Genomic DNA, 20,567 nt, shown 5'->3' with positions numbered 1-20,567 from the left:
GATACAAAGCTCTCCTTGCCAAATTTACTTCAGACCCTAAAACTATCACCCACATCTTGGTAGTGTACAGAGCACCTAACAATAACAGCCACCCAGAATCAGATATCCCACTCCTCCTCACCCCCCCTCCTCAAGCCCAACACCAAATGTATCATACTAGGTGATATTAATTTAGGCTTCAATGACACTCAAGACCGCAAAGCAAACGCATTACATGCCTCCCTCGTAGACAGGAACTTCACCCAGTTAGTTAACTCCCCGACACATTCCAAGGGCAGAGTATTAGACTGGATACTAAATACCCAAGTTGGAATAGATGATAATGTACCAGTCGATTGGACCAACCATCATTCCATCAACTTCACACTATTTTTAGAAAAGAAACTCCTTCCCACATTGACTACTATGGATACCATTGAAAAAGGGAACAAACAGAGCCTAACTGTAGATAGCCTCACCCCATCCTGAAGGATGCCCTATCCACCAATCCTTTACTGAGCAATAACCCAAATTGTCTTGCAGACCTCTACCACAATTGTCTTAAAACTACCATCGACTCACTAGCCCCACTTACAACTAAAACTCGACTCCCCGACAAATGTACTACCTTTTGGTTTGATGAAGAACCTGTAGTACTTAGGCTTAACAAGAGATCCCTGGAATATTTCCACAAAAAAACCTTATCCGGCGACTCCTCTTAAGCATTTGCTGAAGGTAACAAAATCTACAAAGCTGCCATTATTACTCATAAAGCTAATGCTCTTAACACCCGCATCAGCAACACATCTGCTAATTCCAAAGAACGCTTCACAATTCTTAGAGAATTGGAAAATCCCGTCCCACCAACCACCCAATTGAACTCCAGCAAAGCTGGTGTACCACTATACAAAATGCTTTAGCAACTAAGATACAAGTACTACAAGGGAAAATATCCTCCAAAAGAAAACTTCTGGCCAATAAAAGTACACCCCTAAAAACAATAGCTAGCTCCAGAGAAAACTCAAATTCCCAATTCAAATTCACCCTAGTTTCCCAAGAACAAGTGCTAGACACCATATCCAAGCTAAAACCATCCAACTGCAAAGGAGATAGCTTCCTAGCTCACCTAGCATAGTTGTGCGCTCCTACTCTTACGCCCATCATTACTAAATTTGTCAATGCATCGTTTAGCACAAACTCAGTCCCACCAAGTATCAAAGAAGCTTGGGTGACCCCCCTCCTAAAAAAAACTTCCTTGGACCCCACAGTCCCTACGAACTACCACCCCATAACCACTGTTCCCTTTTTATTGAAATGATCGATAAAATAGCCTATGCACAAATTCAATCCCACTTCGAAGAAAATAATCTCCTAGGAGCGAGACAATCAGGCTTTTGGCCTAATCATAGCACCGAACAGCACTCCTAGATCTCAAAATACAGATGGACTCCAGAAGAGATGCCGGCAAACTATGCATCCTCTTACTATTAGATCTATCCGTAGCATTCGATCGAGTGGATCATGATAAACTATGGGCCACTCTGGCTAATGATTTCCGATTCTCACAAGATGCCACCCTCTGGATCAAATACTTCCTTGCAGAACGTACTTCCCGAGTCTCCATTGGCAGAGAAGCCACAGACCCTATACCAGTTCCACTAGGAGTCCCGCAAGGATCACATCTGTCTCCCACCCTCTACAATGCTTATACTAAGCTACTATTTGGTGCCTTGGATGGCATGGGTGTCATTTATACAAACTTTGCCGACGACACCCAGATCCTTATTCCCATAACGGGGAACTACGATCAGGATACTATTACGATTAACAAAATATACGTGATTATTCAAAACTGGATGGCTATTAACAGCCTTTGCCTAAATGATAAAAAGACTGAGATTCTCATTGTGGGCTCCACTGCCAAATTAAATGCTCTCCACCCTGATTATTCCACAATCACCATTGATGGAACACCTATTCCAATCTCAAAACAAATCAAAACACTAGGGGTGCACTTAGACGCAAACCTAACTATGTCTAAACATGTTAACGCCTTCTCCTCTGCCACTTCCTACCAATCCAAACTCATTGCATTAAGTCAACAATTTCTTATTCCACAAAACTGCACCACGATAGCCCAGGCCCTCATCTTATCGAAACTAGATTATTGTAATGTGCTATTGCTAGGTACCTCTAAGGCCAATTTAGCCAAATTACAACTGCTACAAAATAAAGCACTGAGAGCAGCCATTGGACTATGGACTAAAAAAATTGTATCACATCTCCACCATCAGGAGGGAAGCTCACTGGCTCCCTATTAAAGCCAGAATCATCTTCAAAACACTCTGTGTCACTCACAAATGTCTTGCCAAAAAAGGCCCCATTGTACATCAACAATGTCACCTTGAATAAATCCATCAGAACACTAAGATCCAACAACAACTCACATCTCTCTATACCACGCTACAAATGCTGCAGAGCAGGGGCAAGTAGCTTTGCAGTAATGGCTCCCAAACTCTGGAACACACTCCCACACCACACATCTGAGCCCTCTCACCAGTGCTTCAAGAAGAGACTCAAAACATGGCTATTCAACAAATTTCAACCGGATGCCCCACCATATCACCCAGGACAGAAGTTGCCAGGCATCCCTTTGAATAGTAATCACCCCTGCAACCCCCGGATAGTCCAGAACGCTAGGAAACCTGTGTGCCGCTATATGTATTAATGTTATGTTTGTAAATGCACTGTAATTGTATTATATCCACATGTAAGATGTCTGTAACTACGCCGTGATACCTAAGGGTTTGGGTGTATTATGAATGCAATAAATAAATACATAAAAATAGAATGTTCACTTGACTCTTTGGTTTGTACTGGACCCATTTGATGATATATGTTGTTTTTCACAACTCCTGATGCAGTGGTGATTGTTCTCCCTCCCTGTCCATATCACCACCCTGCCACTCCATGCACATAAATCTGCAGGCATTCAAGTCAACTTTGAGAACCTAAGTGGGTACTCTTTCGTCGCATTCTGGTCCCTCTCTTCCATGCTACTCAGCACCTTCTCTTTCTCTCACTGCCCCTTTTACATAGCTGCAACTTGCTGCTTCCTTGGAGGTGGGCAAAGCACTCTGTGACATTTTAAGCATAAGTAGGGCCATTTTACATTTGTATTGCATGCAGGTACCAACAGTGTTAGCACGTACGTGCTGTTGGGTCCCCTGCATGTAATTTTAAATATTTACAAATCTGGGGCTCAGGTTCAATAGGGGCATAACATTAATGGAAAGCGTAAAAACCAAAGGATCTTACACCTTCGATTAACTTTACCCCCTATTTTCAATTATTTTTATGGTGGAGAGAAGGGGCGGAACGCAACTTATGTGAAAGCACGCACGTAACGAGTCCCGGACAACAAATTACTAATTTGTTCAAAATGAGCTTCTCTGGAGCCTAGTTTGCTCCTAGTTGTAACTTGGCAGCAGGGATCGGGTACTTTTTCCCTGCGGCGTAGTACTGTCCTTGCTACCACATTTTCATCATTTGCACTGCAAGGTGCAGCTATAAAGGCAGCATGCAAGCGTGTACGCCACCTTTCCCCTTCACCTTTGAACTCCACAGTGCAAATGAAGGAAACACTGCCAGCCATGCTCACATGCCAGACAGCGTTCACTTTTGATTGTGAACGCCGTTTTCCATGCCTGCATGTCAAGCGGAGCTCACAATTACAATCAGACGCTGCCTAGCATGCTAGCCTGTCAGACAGCATTTAATGTTCATTATGAACACTGCTTCATTTGCATGCGTGGTAAGAAGTGTTTGCAATGACAAATGAATGCTTTCGGATATGCCAGCATGTCAGACACCATTTTATTGTAATTGTAAACTTTGCCTGTCATGTGAGCATGACCAGCAGTGTTTACATTGATTTCCTATAGAAACTGCCCCGGTTTTTGCTAGTGCAAAAAGCGGACGGTTTCCATAGGAAGTCATGTCTTGTAAACAATGTAAATGCTGGCTTCAAATTACACTTTGCAGATAGCATTCAGGGTCTCATATTAAAAAGAAAATGCAAATTGCTTACAGAGGACCGCCAATGTTTGCATTTATGTGATGTTGGATGCCCTGCGTGCAATTTTCAACACTTACAACGTGGGGTGTAATTGTAATTGTGAAGAGTAAAATAAGGTGAAATCAGCTTTAATCTTCACTTTTACTCCCTGCTTTATGAGAAATAAAACACTGTGTTAAGATGACGCTTTGCTGGAGGCGTTTTAAAATTGGTTCATGTGGAACCCCCCCTGCCGTTTGCCAGGTGTAAATGCAGGGCATAATATGGCAGAGGAATCCTTTGGCTTCATGCCTACATGACAATCTCATGCAAGCGTAAAACTGGGTGCTCTGCCAAGACTCTGCTTACTGCCCTCCTAATCTTTGAAACGGCACAACAATGATGTGGACCACAAAATAAAAGCGTAAAGGCATCCCTTTCATTTTGTGCACCACTTAGTGCAACTGATTTCTATGGAATCTGCCTGCTTTTATTCAGGTCCATAGGAATACATTGCTTTGACACCACATTCTTTTTTTGCTAATTTTGTATTATTAGTATTATACAGTCAACATAAGTCAACTTTGAACACATCACATGTATCACATAATATAATCCAAATAATAGGGTCTTCCAAAAAGTGCCTAAAGATAAAACAATAAAATACATAAGATTATTGTACTTTAAATACTAAAAGATGCTTAGCATTTGGTTAATTTGATTCCAAAGCTTCATCACAAAATGTAATGCAAGCATCATTATTACCGCTCATAGAAAGATTCCATATTACATCAGTATCAACAGAGTTAGCTAGCTTCCGGTCAGCGACAGCTGAAAGATGGACATTCTAACAGGAAGTGCTTTACACTTTAAATGTTTTGCTCAGCACAGAGTCTACACAGCCTTTCAACCTTCGGTATGCTATGCCACTCTCCTATAACTTCTAGTGGGGTCGTCGTGTTGAATTTTGATTTCATGTATTCCCACACTGAATAAACACCTAAATAAGCCTGGTATATTTAGGAATCGTGTCACGGGTGACAATATATTGCACGAATAGCTCAAAGCGACTTTGAGCAGCCACATCAACCGAGGACTGGTCCCAACTATGACTATGACACACTTCATGCTCTACAATCTCATTCAGGTGCTAAGGCAAGTCACCTTTGGATATTTGGATTCGGAGAGGGGAAGCCTGGCTGCAATGAGAATTCTGTCTCTTCCCCCTTCTCTACCTCCGACATTTACTAAAATGCCAGGCAGTGTAAAGACACGGCATAATGGCTAACGTCTTACTTGTAGGCCTTCATTTTGCACTACATGTTTTGTGTGATCACCTCCCCAGACTTTGACAACAATAATGGTGAGATTGCTAAACACACGAATACAGGTTAGACATCACGTCGGTAGGTGATAAGTTTAGTTTCTTCTTCTGACAGGGTCAAATGCAATGATTTATGAAATAAGATGTGAACATGCTTTTAACAAGTAAGCATCTTTATAGGTTTTAGTCACGGCAATGTTAGGCAAACATGCAACAGCAGACATCTTGAGAAAAGGATACTTGTGTGACGCGCAATTACTCAAGGAGTCCTTGCATTACTCGGCATGCATGTATCTATTTGGAAGTTCACAAAAGTTCATTATTGGGGCCCATATGTCTGCTGATTGCGTAAAATGTGTGCTTTGTATTTGTATCTTGTTGAATTTATATAGCCCTTTAATCCAAAGTGCTTTACATGAGAACACGCAAAATACAACAAGCATAAGATGGCAATTGAATCATAACTCGAAAACAGTATAAAGAACCATTTACAATATTGCAGAGGTGAGGAGGGAGTAGGGAGGGGCAGAGGTGAGTGAGGGAAAGGTAGGTGTTAGTGGAGGTAAGAGAAGGAGTAAGAGGGAATGCATGAGTGTGAGGAAGAGGAGAGGAAAGAGTAGGACTAGATGAGAGCAGGGGGTGGGGGAAGGAGGTAGGGAGGGATAGGAAGAGCAGTGGTAGGAGTTGAGGAATGAGGGGGAGGGAGAAGAGCGAGAGGAAACGAAGGGTGCTAGGGAGGTGAGTGAAAAAGAGAAGATTTGAGAGAAGCAACTTCACGAGTGCACTTGCATCTTACCATACGTTGACAACAGCAGGCAAATATCATTATTGGGGCATTTGACAATGCTCTTGACAGGACGCGTGAGAAGAGTGGAGGAAGGGCATAGTTAAATGCAGTACAGAGTGGGGAGAGTGTGATGGGTCGAGAGAGGGGGCAGAAGAAATGAGCGAGGAGGAGAGGAATAGATGGGGTGGGCTGAGGTGCCATGATTGTAGATAAGCAGATTAGAGAGTGCAAAGAGAGAATGGTCAGACAGAAAGGAGAGTAGCTGAGTCCATCATGGTAAGCCGAGACTGGTGTTACCAACAGTGAAAGACTTATTTTGTTCTAGATTCAGGGGCAGCAGAAGGAGAAAGAAGGAAGGAAGGGTGTTTTGAGGGAGATGAACAACTGATTGTAGTCAGTGTTAGTTGAGCAATCAGAGTGTTTCATGCAGAGAGAAGGAGAATCAAAATGGTAGAAGGATGGAGGAGCATAAACCAGTGGAGGGACAATGTGTGGGCGTGCATGGAGTTCCTAGGAGGAGTGTAGGGAGAGGGTGGTTAGTGGAAAGATGAGGATATGTAGGAACATGATCATTTTGTATATTATTAATATTGTTAGAATACTCATTGAGCGCTAAGAGATAGCTTCGGGAAGCAGTGGTGCGCTTTACAATCATAGCGGGAAGAACACAGTGAGTGAAGCAGAGACAATGAGAGTGGGGAGCTACCCGAGGAGGGCGAGGGTGGGCAATTGGCAGCCACAGAGCTACATGCAACCACGGGAGAAGACAGTGGGGAGACGATCGCCAAGTCTTAGGAAGGCTGGGAGTGCAGGGTGTCTGGCCTTGGTGTTAGGGAGGAGCCATTCCTTGAAGAGGAAGATCTTGAGTTTTCTCCTGAACTGTAGAAGCAATGGGGTGAGTCTAATGTTGATGGGGAGGTAGTCCCAGAGTCTTGGAGCATAGATAGAGAAGACCTGTTTTCTGGTTCTTTCCTTCCTGCACCGTCAGAGTTCAAATATGCACATTCTCTTACTTCTGTGGGCTCTCAGGCCTCTGCACATGCTCAATTTCTCAATGAGGTAACTTGGGGACTTCAGGGGACTGATAAGAGAATAAAAGGGGAAAATAAAAGTACATTGTTAGGTAAACGAAGCCAGGCACATGGGTGGTGCATACCAGTTCCAAAGAATACTAGAGTGTGGTGCTAGGTCTTTGGGTCTTGGTTTCAGGGGGCACTAAACAGTGTTGACTGTAATATGTTGCTCTTTTCTCTGTCCTTAGTTCTCTAGAGGGCTCCAGAGGCCTAGCATGCCCCGGTTACTCAGGTGTCTCACTGGCTCATACTGGCAGTCTCCACTTTACCGCTTTCAGTACTTGCCTGCAAACACATGAGCTGGACACATTGGGGAGAATGAAGAAGAACCAAGGGAGTACTTCACATGACACCCTGGGAGAAAAAAGGAATGGACAAGATGGCTGGCACATCCAGGAAGGCGTTGTATGTTCATTCATTTTACATGTATAGGAGATTGCTACTTTTTTACTGCTGCAATCTCAATCCGTGTTAAGGGTCCCATAGCATGGCGGTATGTTAGGATTCATTTGTCAAAATGTATTTTCGACTTCGTGATTCGTGGTGTAGTTATTTGATGCTCTAGGAGTCAATGGGAATGGTCAAGATGGATTCTACCAGGTCCCGAAACTGTTGCAGGCCATTAATTTTGCAGCAAGAGGGCAGATTTGCTTTCACTGCAAGTGGTCAGGAGCAAAAGTTTGCCTATAGAAATGGCAATGTCTATGTCCTGCCATGAAATGTGGTCAGACCAACCTCTGTGGGCCAATCGGAATGGCCAAGATGGTTTCCACCAGGTTCAGGAAGCACTTACACGTCCCATAGAGTTGCCGAAATGGACATGTGTGCTTGGCTGCAGGATAGTAGCTGCGAGAACATTGAACACACACACAGTTCTGTCAGGGTCAGAACGTGACTCTACCACTCATCTGCTCCAAGCTCCTGTCAACATCTAAAGGCCTTTGATGCGGAGGGTGGGGGGGCTGGAGTGAGGCCTGCACATACGTCCTGGTGATTCTCCTGCTCATAACCGTCTACATGTGTTCTGTGCTGGGGTTAGTCCAACACAGTGAAAAAACCTTCTGAAGGCACTGCATACCCCTGTACCCCCTACATCATAGCATGCGGCTGTCCTTATGATGTAATCATGATATGATATGATAGTTTATTTATTTAGCGCCTATACACAATGGGCCTCATTCCGAGGCTGGAGGTAAGGGTTAACGGTCACCGTTAATGGCAACGGTGACCGTTAACACTTACCACCATATTCCGAGTTCCCTTTTGCGGGTTGGCATTTAACGGCTGCTTTTAGCAGGCGTTAAAAATCCAACCCGCAAAGGGACCTTGGAGTAAATTACGGCACCGTAATTTATGGTGCCGTAATTTACTCCTTCCCCATTCCCAGTGAGCCCTATGGGGGCAGGAATGGGGATGGGGAACCGGTATCGTGAATGGGGACTTACCGGTCCCTCCAACCTTGGAATGGACCGGTAATTACTCCATTCACCATGCCGGATTTCCATGGAGTAAATAGCTCCATGGTTGCTTACCATGGTGCTCTTTACTCCATGGATAGCTCCAGCCTCGGAATGAGGCCCAATGTGTTTCAAAGCACTTCAAGGCAAGGGAGGGAACAAGGGAAAATACAACCACATTCTTACAGGCCATGAACAGTAAGGATGTGAAATTAACTATCGTACTCGGCCTGACGACATTTCAGATAGTGCAAGAGCTAAGACATAGATAAGGAAGGGAGGGGGAGAGTGGGAAGGAAATGGAAACAGACAGGCGACTACTGTACTAGGCCTGACGACATTTCTGGTAGAGCAGGAGAAAAACAAAAGGTAAGGGAGAGGGGTGCAGAAAGGGAGGGGAGGAACAAAACAAGCGACTATCATACTAGGCCTGACAAAATTTTAGATAGTGCTGGAGGGGTGTTGGGGAGGAAAAAAACAGTAATGGGAGGGTGGAGGAAACAGACGAGGTTGCTATCATATTAGGTCCAGGGACAATTCTGATAGAGTGAGTGCATAGAAGAAAGTAAGGGGAGGAGATAGGAAAAGGGAGAAGGGAAAGAAGGAGAGAACAGAGAGTAAGCAGTAAAAAAAGAGTGGAGAAGCAAGAGTGGAGAGCGAATACAATTGCAGAAGTTAGTAGTAACACATAATGTTGCAAGCCAGGATACAAGATGAAGATGGGAACAGCATGATTCATGCAGAGTATGATGCAGAGTAAGGTGCAGGGCAAGGACGTTCTCCTATTGATCAGAGCGGGAAAGCCTTCAAGATAAGCCGAAGCAATAACAAGCAGCCATTGTACACATGCACGGCCATTTGACCAGCGTTGCCAAATTGGCGACTTTCTCTGTATTTAGCTCTCTCTAAACCAAGAAAAAAGTAGCTAGATTTCTCGCTAGCCTCTTTTTCTAAAAAAAAAGTCGCCAGGGGGCCATGCTTTCTCGCTAAATATAGCGAGAAAGTCGCCAAGTTGGCAATACTGGAAACACCATGAAAACAATGCTTAACCGCACTAGCCCAACATCACTTCCCTCAATTTCTGGCCCAAACGTGAGCCATCCTACATAACGATGTGGGAGGGTTCACACGCCTTGTAACATCGCGACGTGACACGTGGTAGCACTGCAGAATAATACACACTAAAAATGCGACAAAAAAGTCGTAAAAAAAATTATCACACTCTGGCAAACTCCAGCCACGCAAATCCTCAACTTCCTATGATCATGTCTGCTGCGGGGTGAGGCTGTGCTTGTGTGCTAGTTGCTGTTGCCCTACCACCAGAGCACCACATTTGAAATGCCCTTGGCTCCAACTGAAGAAATAGGCACTTTATTTGAGGAGGCCAAATCATACTGTGGGGTGGATTGTTTGGCAATTTTGCAGCAGACATTTTATGTGGAAGGCGTCTATTTCTAAGACCATCATCATGGCTCTTAATGGAGCCATGAGCCAACTTGATTTTATTTATTTAATTGTTTTTAATAACGCCGTACCTGAGTTTGGTTTGTAAACACGGATCCCGGATTCGAACCTCTATTGCGTGCGCTGCGTGGTCTTGCTTCTAAGACCAGCACGTTGCCCCAGTGCTATTATTCGCTCATAAATGAAATAGCTAGAACACCTGCAAACACTTCAAGATTGGGACTTGCTTCATGAAATAATTTTCCATAACACAGCTCCTGTGTTCTTGTTGCCTTTCTGCTTATCTACATATAGCCAAGTATTCTTTTCACTCTTCTGCAGTTAATTTATTTTCACTTCGTTTTGAATGGTCCATTATTTTAATTTGGTCGCATATGCGTCACCCTGTCATGCATTAATGTTTTAATTATGCTTGAACTGAACTAACTTCATATTTGTTTATAACTTTTTCACTAGCAATAATGAAATTATAGTGTCAAGGAATTCGATCTGTTCAGTCTGGGTATGCCATTAGGTGACCTCACACTAGAGCTAACACATATCCTGACCGAAAACCTCATTTCAATGATGATATTCTAATATCAATCTAAATATTTATTCAGATTGAAGCAATATAAAAAAATGACTACCATTATCCCGTGGCCAGTGTGCCTTTTCCCACCGACCACTCCATGTAGTTTTTCCTTGAAAAGTATGCATTATGTGGAAGACACCCGAAGAGGTTTCTGGTGTACTATAGACTATACTATAAAGCAGATTATATTGTAGGCTCTTACATTACAGGTAAGCAACTTATTTTTATTAAAATGTCAATGATTATTGGCCAGATCAATACAATGTTTGCAAATATTATAGATAGTGTTTCTGATTTATAATTTGTGCGCTTCATATTCGAGCCTAGACGTGTTGTTCATATGTTGCAGATACCTGTTCCACTGATGATAACTGACTAAGCTGCTTCTTTATTTTGTTTCTACCCACTAAAGGCACAGAGTGCGCCGGCGATTATGAGCGAAGAAGAGTTCAATGCAATACCATTTCAAGAGGAGTATGTATTCCATTGTTTCTCAGTTGTTATTGATCTGATCTTCTTACATTACAAGATGAGTCCATCATTTGTTTACTCCAATGCTCAAATGCCAATAACACAATTTAAGCTATTTTAAATGTGTACTTATTAAAAAACAATTCTTCGGAAGCCCGCGCTTCCAGAGAATTGAATGATATGCTGCTCTGGCACTAGGCTCCGGTCCACTCCCCACCCCGTGAGATGTCCCATGAGGATTGAGGAAAGTGGACTGTGAACTAAGAGTTCCGTTGTCACTAAGGTGAGTAACCTTTTCACAGTGTGTGCACTTTCATTCCTTCTCAGAAGACATTGGGGCTGATTTCCAAAATATTCTTGGATGCAAGCGATGAGATGCACTTGCACCTCTCATCACTTGTGTAGCATAAGTCCCGAGATGGCGGTCCAATACCGCCCCAGGTAATGCCCCCCGGTCCCATAGTTATGCTCGGGCCACAACGAGGCCCCGGCGGCATTACCGCCGGAGGTATTGGCCCGCCGTCGAGGAGCTTATTGCCATTAGTACCCCGGCCCATTAGACCGGGGTACTAATTGCATTTCTTTCTGTTCCGAAACGCGGAAAAATAAAAAAAAGTCAAATAAAATGGCTGCCAGGAAAGGGAAAACGTAGTCCGTTTTCCCTTTCCATGGTGGCCATCGGGAGCGGTCGCGCTGGAAACAGAAGTATGGATGTGCTGAGAACAGAAGTGTTCCCAGCACGTTCGCTCCTGAGAAAAGAAGAAACAAGAAGATAAGTGCGTTGGGAGGGTGGGGAGGGGATAGTTTGCAGGGGATGGGGATGGAGGAAAAAAAACATACCTGAGTCCCCGGCGGGGGACGAAGGCAGCCTCCAGCGCAGATTGCCTCGTTTCGAGCCTCTTCATTGGCTAAGGGGCTGCCACGCCCCCCGCTGGGAACAAACGAAGGCACGTATGTGCGTGCAAGGGATTCCTGGCCTGGTAATTCCCCCGGCGAGGGCCAATCAGAATGCTTGTTACATTCTGATTGGCCCTGGCCGGGTATTAAATGCAACTAAGTGCTTCCAAATACACAAAGGCCATCTTAAACACAGACATTCTGATGCCCTCTTTCAATCCTTTGTGCATTTGCGCTAGTCTGTGGAGTATTTTTGTGCATTTTAAAACAAAGACATCTCCCTGTGCTTATTTGGAATAGGCCCAGGATGTCTTTCCTGACCCTGTCATGCAATTTTTCTTTTTTAAATGTGATAGCAGCAATACCGCTGCTTTGCCACATGCATGTCATTTTCACAAACCGGAATAGAAATTATTTGCTGGTTGACATTTCACAGTGAGCAGCAGTTTGGGGACCCTGCGCTCTGAAAACTTAAGTGGGTGCTGGGAACCGGTCGTATATTAGTGTCAGGAGTGCACCCAACACTAATGTATTCAGAGGGACTGGCCAGTGCATCATTTGTGCGGAGGCTAAGCTGCCAGGAAATGCACAGGCCACCTTTATGAATAAGCTGAGCTGGGAATTTCCCAAAATTGGGTATCTAATAACAGCGAAACCTCAGAGCTATTTTTAAATGGCCTGTTTTTAGAGAATCTTCCCCGTTATTTCCAGGTTCTTTAGAACACTTTTGTCTTCAAGTCCCTTCGCAACAGAGGAGCATTGAGATTCCTTCCAAATCCTCAAGATTTTACGCACCCATCACCACTCGGAGTAGACCTTGCTTGTTTCCCTTACAAGGTCCACATACTCCATTCTTGCGCTCAAGGGTTACAGTTCAGCTATAACCAAGTGTGAAGTTGATCCTACTTGCAATCTCCTCCAAGATGATAGACATCTTTTCACAGCCCCATAACTTATGACTGATTTTTTTTTGTCTCCATTTCCAACACCGGTCAGAGGCTGAGAAGCCCAACCTGAACTTTCTGGTGGATGTCCATTTGAGTTTATAAAGCAGCACTGCTGCATCCAGCTTCTTTTTAAATCCCTGGAGCTCAATTTCATGACTTTGAGTGCATTGTCCCATTGCTGCTCTGTTCATGGTGGTGTTTAGAGAAAAATTCCTGAAGGATTATCCTCCAGTCCATTCAGTTTGCAGTATACAAATCCAGTTTTTCTATTTTGTTCAATTTTCTCTTATAATCGTTCCTATAAGCGTTAAGATAAGGGAGTGATTGCCACTATATTTCTGCAGACAAGGGCGCACAGATGTGCTTAGCTCCTCTCTTCCTCACGCAACCCATATTCCTCCTGACCCTTACAGAATGCTTTTGCCCTTACCAGCATGGTGATCTGCCAGTTATGCAAGATTTCTGGAAGACCCTTGCTTACCCATCTCCCAACCCCCCTGCTCAGTTTGATGCAAATGTTTCCAAGCAAAAGGGTGCTTAGCAGTCTAAGGTGCACATAGATCCAGTCCTTTTTTATGAAGGTTGTCATGAATAGGTAGGAATCGAATACTCTGAGACCATAGTTCAAGGTTTTCATCACATTTATTAACAACAGCACAACAAAACGAAACAACATAATAGGATGTCCCCTAGTCCATATTGGTTAAATAACAAATATCCCGACTGTCTACCTCCTTCATTCACTCTGTTATCTGCAGTCTGAAGGCTGTCAGCTGGCTTAGCTGCCCAGATGGCATAGTAAAACACGCTTGAAACTTTGCTCCCTGGGTTTTTGGGGACAAGGTTGTAGCTTTGTAATCGTCCCCTTCCTTTTCCATGGTTCTCTGGGATGGGTTGGGTGAATTCCTATGGTCTCCAGGGCTGTTTTATAAAAGAGGTTCCAAATGCCCAGATGTGAGAAAAAAAAACAGCCTGTATGTCGTGCTCCAGGTGATCCTATGGCAAACGTCCAGCTCAAATACCAGAAAGCTAGGCGCTTGGGTTTCTTGGGTAATATCCCAAGTCAGTGTCCAACAGAATCACTCAAAGTTTCAGGAAGTTATAGTGTTCCTGTGGACTTCTTTCCTTGGTGGGCTCTGTTCCTTTAAGATGCTGGTCGTCGCTTTGCACCTTGGCTGCTTCGCCTGTTAATATGGTGAGATGGCCTACAGTGGTGATTGGAGCTTTTCTGCCCTTAGAGGTGTGATAGTTTCCAGTATGGGCGGGTCTGTAGTAGGGATCTCTGGTACATGGCTGCCCTGTTTGGGACAACTTGGGTAGGTATATCCCCCCTTCAGGGGTAATTCTAGATAGAAATTTTGCACCTCCTAGCTGGGTGCTAAATCGGGGTTTCTTATGGTCACTGGCACCATAGTCTGTATCCTGACTATATCTGGCTCGCGTCTTCCTCTCCAGGCTCCTTGATATATAGTGCCTTGCTCTTTCTGCCAATGTTTAGGGCATGTAGCAACTCTGAATCCCTTCAGCAACCTGAAGGTGCTATATGATGTGGCAAGACCAGCAATCAGGTCTTGCCAAGAGGGAACTGAACCCCACTCAGCCAGGTGTGGGAGGCCTACCAGGGAGCACTGGCGTTGCCAGGAATCACATTTAGGAGGGGCACAGAGGGGGCCAAAGACAAAAGTAGGGGGCCGCCTATGAAAGGTAATGTTTGACGTCACAGGCATTCCTGCAGAGAGGGTTTTGTGCACACCAACTACCCACACCCCACTGCACTTTCCCTCCCATCAGAATGACACATGAAACAATTAAGTGGCTAATGGCCCATCATGAGCAGTTTCGTGGCTACATTCTGATGGGGGGGCTGCAAGCTGCTCCATCACTTCTCGCTTTGAGATAAAGGGAGTATTGCCGTGTGATATGCAGACATTTGCCTCGGTGAGTGTCACAAATAACACCACGCACAGAGAACATGGTCACTGCTCGCCTTAGGTGGGGGGGGAACAAAAGGGGGGCACATGATTTCAGAGGGGGGGCACTGGCCCCCCCAGCCCTCCCTAGAGATGCCACTGCCAGGGAGCCATCCAGAGCCAGTCCTACCTCTGAGGTCGATGGTGGCAGCAGAAAAGGCCGCAATTCCTGTTCCTCCTTTGTACCAGAATGCTTGCATGCAGACCTTTATCTTCTACCATGCCTCTTGACAAAGATTCTTGCCAGTTTTTCTCTTCTTATTACAGATCTAAAGCGATGCCAGATTGTGTGTCTGACGAACCCAAGATAAACAAAGAAACAATGAGACAGACATCGCCTACATTAGAAATAACATCCCTCTAGTGCCCTATCCAAACTCCCTTTAAATCACTAACCTGTTGCTAGAGTAGGGACAGTTCGGGAGTCCAAGCTTTTATACCGACATCTATACAGGAATACAAGGCTGTAGACAGTATGGGTTACCATCTCTGAATTTACCAAGGGTTTTGGACACCTGGGTTATGGAGGAGGTTCATCGGCAGATGAGAGAGAGAGAGAGAGAGGGAGAGGTGTGGCCATAGGCCCCTCATATTAAAATAAAAACCCTTGAGCTGTCCTCATCACTCCAAGTGTTTCTGTGACATCTGTGACACGTTGTGGCATTGCTAGATTCACCAAACCCCATTACAGAGATTACCCAACACTGTGCAAAATGTTGAGAGTGCTCAGAATAACCCAAACCACTAGACTTTCCACCTGAGTCTCAGAGGAAACAGCAGATGATGACCTATATGGGGATGAAGAAGTCATCATTCCACCAAAGTGCCAAGCCATGACTTGCACTGGATTTACAATACCAGGGGGAACCTATTCGGGAGAAGCTCCAAAATCAGGGTTGGCCCACACATATTCCCCGGAATTGTGAGCCGGAGTGATTGACTGTGATAGTAGGGGTGAAATCAAGGTAACTCTGCTGAACCTTGATAATACTCCCTTTATACTGAAGCCAGGCCAACCAGTGCCATCTTAACCACTTTTGGGGCCCTGGGCACGGACATCTTTGGGGCCCCCCTCCACCAAACCAAAGGAATTAGGTAATTAAGAATATCTGGTTGCACCCCCACTCCCTTATCCTGATAACAACCTATAGGTTGATATGCTGCCTCGCAGCATGGAAAAGTAAGCATGTTTACTCCCTTTAAGTCCCCTTACCCTCTTCATTCTTGCTATAACCAGAATGATAAACAAGTAGCATTTGATGGCCAACATTAGCAGTCTACGAAGAGGTTACTTCTGTTTTAGTATCGATACAGGAGACGTTTTATCAATATCATTCAGGAAGGCATGCAGCCTATAGTATTAATGCAGGACTGTATGTAAAAGTTACATGTAAGCCGGTATTGGCAGAAAACTCACATTAGCTGCCGCAGAAAATGCAAAAGTGATCAAGCATGGATAGAGAAGACTAAATGGAAGGAAGGAGAAATCTACACATGCCATAGACTGGATAGTGGATGCAGATTCGAAGCTACCAGGAAGGTGTCTGTATCCAGACAGATTGAGATAAGAAATGGGATATGGTTTTCAAAATGTGTTGCGATTAGAGATCAAAAGAACAAGTGCTGTGGTGTTGAATATATCAATGCTCACCACTATAGTGGAAGCAACACTGTAGCCAGTGAATCTATGAGTGAGGCTTTTATAAAGATCATACCCTGAGTAGGAAATCACCCTGAAGGGCTGGCAATTTTGAAAGGTTTAGGGACTGTCAATTTTGAGAGGTTAGGCAATACAAGATTAATTGAGATGCCCGGGATCCCAAATTGCTTAAGGGGTGAAGCTGGGATTTGTGCCAACTCTCCAACTGTGAAATTTCTGCATTTGAAAATTTCTTTTCCTGGTATTAACTTAAACTAAAACAATCCCATTTTATAAAAATGACTTGGAAAGTACACAAATCACATAAACAAAGATGACCATTTATAAAAACAAAATACTATAGAAGGGTGTTACACAAAATGGGAATGATTCTAGCTTCATTCTCTCCATCATCAAGGAAAGAATATAAGGACCAGTATACCAATCGATGTGATTTAACATGTTTAATATGGGGTTTTCTTACGTATTTTAAAGCTTTAAATACTTCTAAAACAATGACTTGTGACATTGTAATTTGTAAAGGTGCATAAAAACCTTTGACTTTTAAAAAAAGCAAACAGCAGACTTTAAAATATGCTTGCCGAGGCCTGCAACATCTGGTCTGCTCTCCTCTGTCTACCACCCCTTTCAGTCAAATGTCCTACATAAGAAGAAAGATCAAGTAATGGGCTAAACAATGCCACTGTTTTCAAGAAGGCAAACCTCACATAAGACAGCACAGTAATGTAAAAGATATTAGATGATTTGACGAGGATCACTGTTTCGTCTGTTGACAAACCTGCTAATGATTAGTGGCTAACACATTATTGTTTTGGTTTTCTTTCTCCCTCCAACCTTATCATCCTCACTAGAAAGCGGACTAATACGAGCACTAGTGGTTTGATAAAATCCTGAGCTCCCTCGCAAAGAAATAGTCGAGTATTTGCTCCCTCAACAATCACTTTAGACTTAGTCTAACAAAGGGTTGGATACACTTATTGTTTATGTCGTCTGTTGACAAAGCCAGGATACAAGCATGAACACTTTTGTTCCACAGTCTTGAATTTGGATATTTATTCACCTCTAACAGTTCATGCTCATCATTGGAGGTGAGTGCATAGGGTCTAGACCTTCACCATTCAGATGATATGTTAGTTTTTATAGCAACCCCTATCTGGTGCAGGTACATTGCTGATAAAAGCACCTGTTGTGCTATAAAACCAGGGTACATGTGCAGGTAGGTTTATAAACTTCAGACATAGGAAAGGCTCAGCCAGCTTTGCTGGAATGTGCTATTCTAATCTTGCATATGTACACATATCTCTGCAATGAGTGCTTGACACACTGAGCTATTGCATTTCAACTTTAGCTATTGCACATGATAAACATAATTCCCACAGGAAGGAAAGAATGCCACAGAGTTGTGCTGTTAGGAACACACACACTATGTATACCATAGTTAACACAGAAGGCACTACATGACAAATTGATCATGGCAGAATGTACTTGTCAAAACAGAAAGGCAATGGGCTAAGAACCTCAGCAGCATGCCATAAAATATCTTGACACGTGCTATTTAAGTCTGATGAACAATGGAATATTACTTCTTTAGATCAGGCAGCCTTGTGGGGGCCCCCCTCCAAGGTTGGGGCCCTGGGCAAGTGCCCCTTTTGCCCTCCGTAAAAACGTCTATGAGGCCAACCCATCATGCAGTTGATCTGCAAACACCTACTCAATCCAAGTTTAGAAGAATTTGAGACTCTAGACACAACCGAACAAGCAGTAGTAGGATTTGTAGAACTGACAGAAGCACAAGTACTTCAGCACAAATCCTGAGAGCTCTGTGGACCTGTGTCAATAGAATATGCTCAGACCCAGAGAATGGATCCCCTTCTTCAGCAAGTCTGGCCCAATGTTGTTTCAGAGGCAGAGAGTCAAACCTTGACAGGCCCTGATTTATTCACCAGCTGTAGTTGCCAAACCTGTCCTGGCAGGCTGATTCTGTGCTGGCACACTCAAACCTAACCGCTGGACATTTGGGGTTCGAAAAAAAAACCCAGAAAGACCTATTGAGACAGTTATACTAGCCTGAAGTCTACACTGAAACAAAACAATGTTGTGCCTGCTGCTCTATATGTCCTGAGCCCCGCTCGAACCACTACCGACCATTGAAGTGCCAGTCCACCAAATCGGTATGAACATAGCCACCCCCCTAAGGCCTTCAAAATCCAATATCTGATACATCCTGGTAATCGCAGACGATGCAAACTGATATGCAGAGGCCTTCCCGATGTGGAGCACCACGACTAAGGCAATTAAAAGTTATCCAAGAGTGGAGTTTCCATCTGAAATATTTACTGTTAGGCGACCAGGATCATGCCAAAGTTGATGACTGAAATTAAAGACCTAATGAAAATCTAAACGTTAGGAAACCTCTCTATATCATCCCCTAAATGACTGAAATAGTAGAGCCTTTCAATGAAACACTGAAACATATTATATGAAAACTGGTCGCTGAAGACATTTGTAATTGAAATGACTTGGTACTCTGGGCCCTGGTGGCCATCAGAAACATACCTCCATGCATCAACTAGATGATCCCCTTTTGAGCTGGTTTATGGGCAGAATACCTGAGCCGTCTTGGATAGCCTGCAGGAGGAAACGGGAAGGTGCTAGCAATGGCCAGACCAGTAACCACCCAATGATACAGCATACCAGAGAGTAAATGAAAATAGTGCTGCAGTGGTAAAAGGGACAGCATACAAAAAAGGACCTGTCTTCATACTTTTCATGAGTGAGACTAAGTGATGGTCCTGTGCCCAACCTCCAAAACAAGCTGTTGGATAGATGGCATAGCCCCTGCACCATCACAGAGGTTGTATCACCATTGACATTCAAAGTACAATAAGAAATCCCACCCAGTTGTATCACATAATCAAACTGCAAGCATGCAGAGAAGACAACAACCCCCAACTCCTCCTTATAGTTGCCAGCAATACTCTGAATCAACCCCTTCCACCACAAGTAGGGGAAGTTGATATTCCGATTGGGTGAACCATCCAAAAAAATCAAGACCAGGCCCGATGGATTGATGGGTATGCTGATATGTTCTATCCCAAACCTGTGAGTGTGAGGTTACATCCATAAGCTACATATTCCTGACAGAAGAGTAGACCAACTAAAACCTTATTGGCTCCCTAAAGCATGTAAGAAGAGGATCAAGGAGAAACTACAGAACATGCTTGACATGGGAATTAGTAAATGGTCTTCCCCTATCGTCCTTATCCCTAAACCAGACCAGACAAGCTGGTGGGTCTGCAAGGTTCACACCTACCATGGACCTCATAAAGGGTTACTGGCAGGTACCTCTGGACAAGTAGACCAACACCAATACAGCCTTTCTTCACCCCAGAGGGTCTGTGCCAGTGCACAGAGCTGCCCTTGAGACCTCATGGTGCCCCAGCAACTTTCCAACAACTGCTGATTCACATCTTGGATCTCGGCTACCTCTTTGCCGGAGCATACTTGGACAATAAAGCAATCTACAGCTCAAATTGGGACGGACATGTTCATCATTTTATGGCAGTCTGCAATCAATTAAAGAAGGCCCACCTGACCGCTAACCCTGCTAAATGTCACTAGTCTCAGATAGCAGTGAAATATCTGAGTTCTAGTTGGGTAGCAACAAGGTCCTCCCTAAGATGACAAAGGGGAAGTGGTTTGCCAAGTCAAGATGCTGGTCATGAAAAAGGACATAAAAGCCTTTCTAATCCTGTGCTGGGATATTATCACCAGTTAATATTTAACTTTTCATGAATCACAGCTCACTTGATGGAGCGACTGATTAAAGAAGGGCCTACATTTTTTAAATTGGACAACGAAACCCAAAATGCTTTGATTGGCTTAAAGAGATTCTGTGAAAAAGCCC

General features: G+C 44.0%; 1 protein-coding gene across 1 annotated transcript in view; it reads left to right on the top strand.

The window, feature by feature from the left end:
* LOC138511076 (trichohyalin-like) overlaps positions 1–20,567 on the top strand; it is a 3,831,204-nt gene that overhangs the window by 2,739,202 nt on the left and 1,071,435 nt on the right. The window contains exon 21 of the mRNA XM_069626576.1: positions 11,128–11,189. Coding sequence (XP_069482677.1) covers positions 11,128–11,189 — 62 coding nt within the window. The remainder of the gene's footprint in view (positions 1–11,127; positions 11,190–20,567) is intronic.

Source organism: Ambystoma mexicanum, chromosome 6p, assembly GCF_040938575.1.
Source record: "Ambystoma mexicanum isolate Mex_15411 chromosome 6p, UKY_AmexF1_1, whole genome shotgun sequence".
Classification (NCBI taxonomy): domain Eukaryota; kingdom Metazoa; phylum Chordata; class Amphibia; order Caudata; family Ambystomatidae; genus Ambystoma; species Ambystoma mexicanum.
The sequence above is the reverse complement of the archived record's forward strand: the minus strand, read 5'-3'. Positions and strand labels throughout refer to the sequence as shown.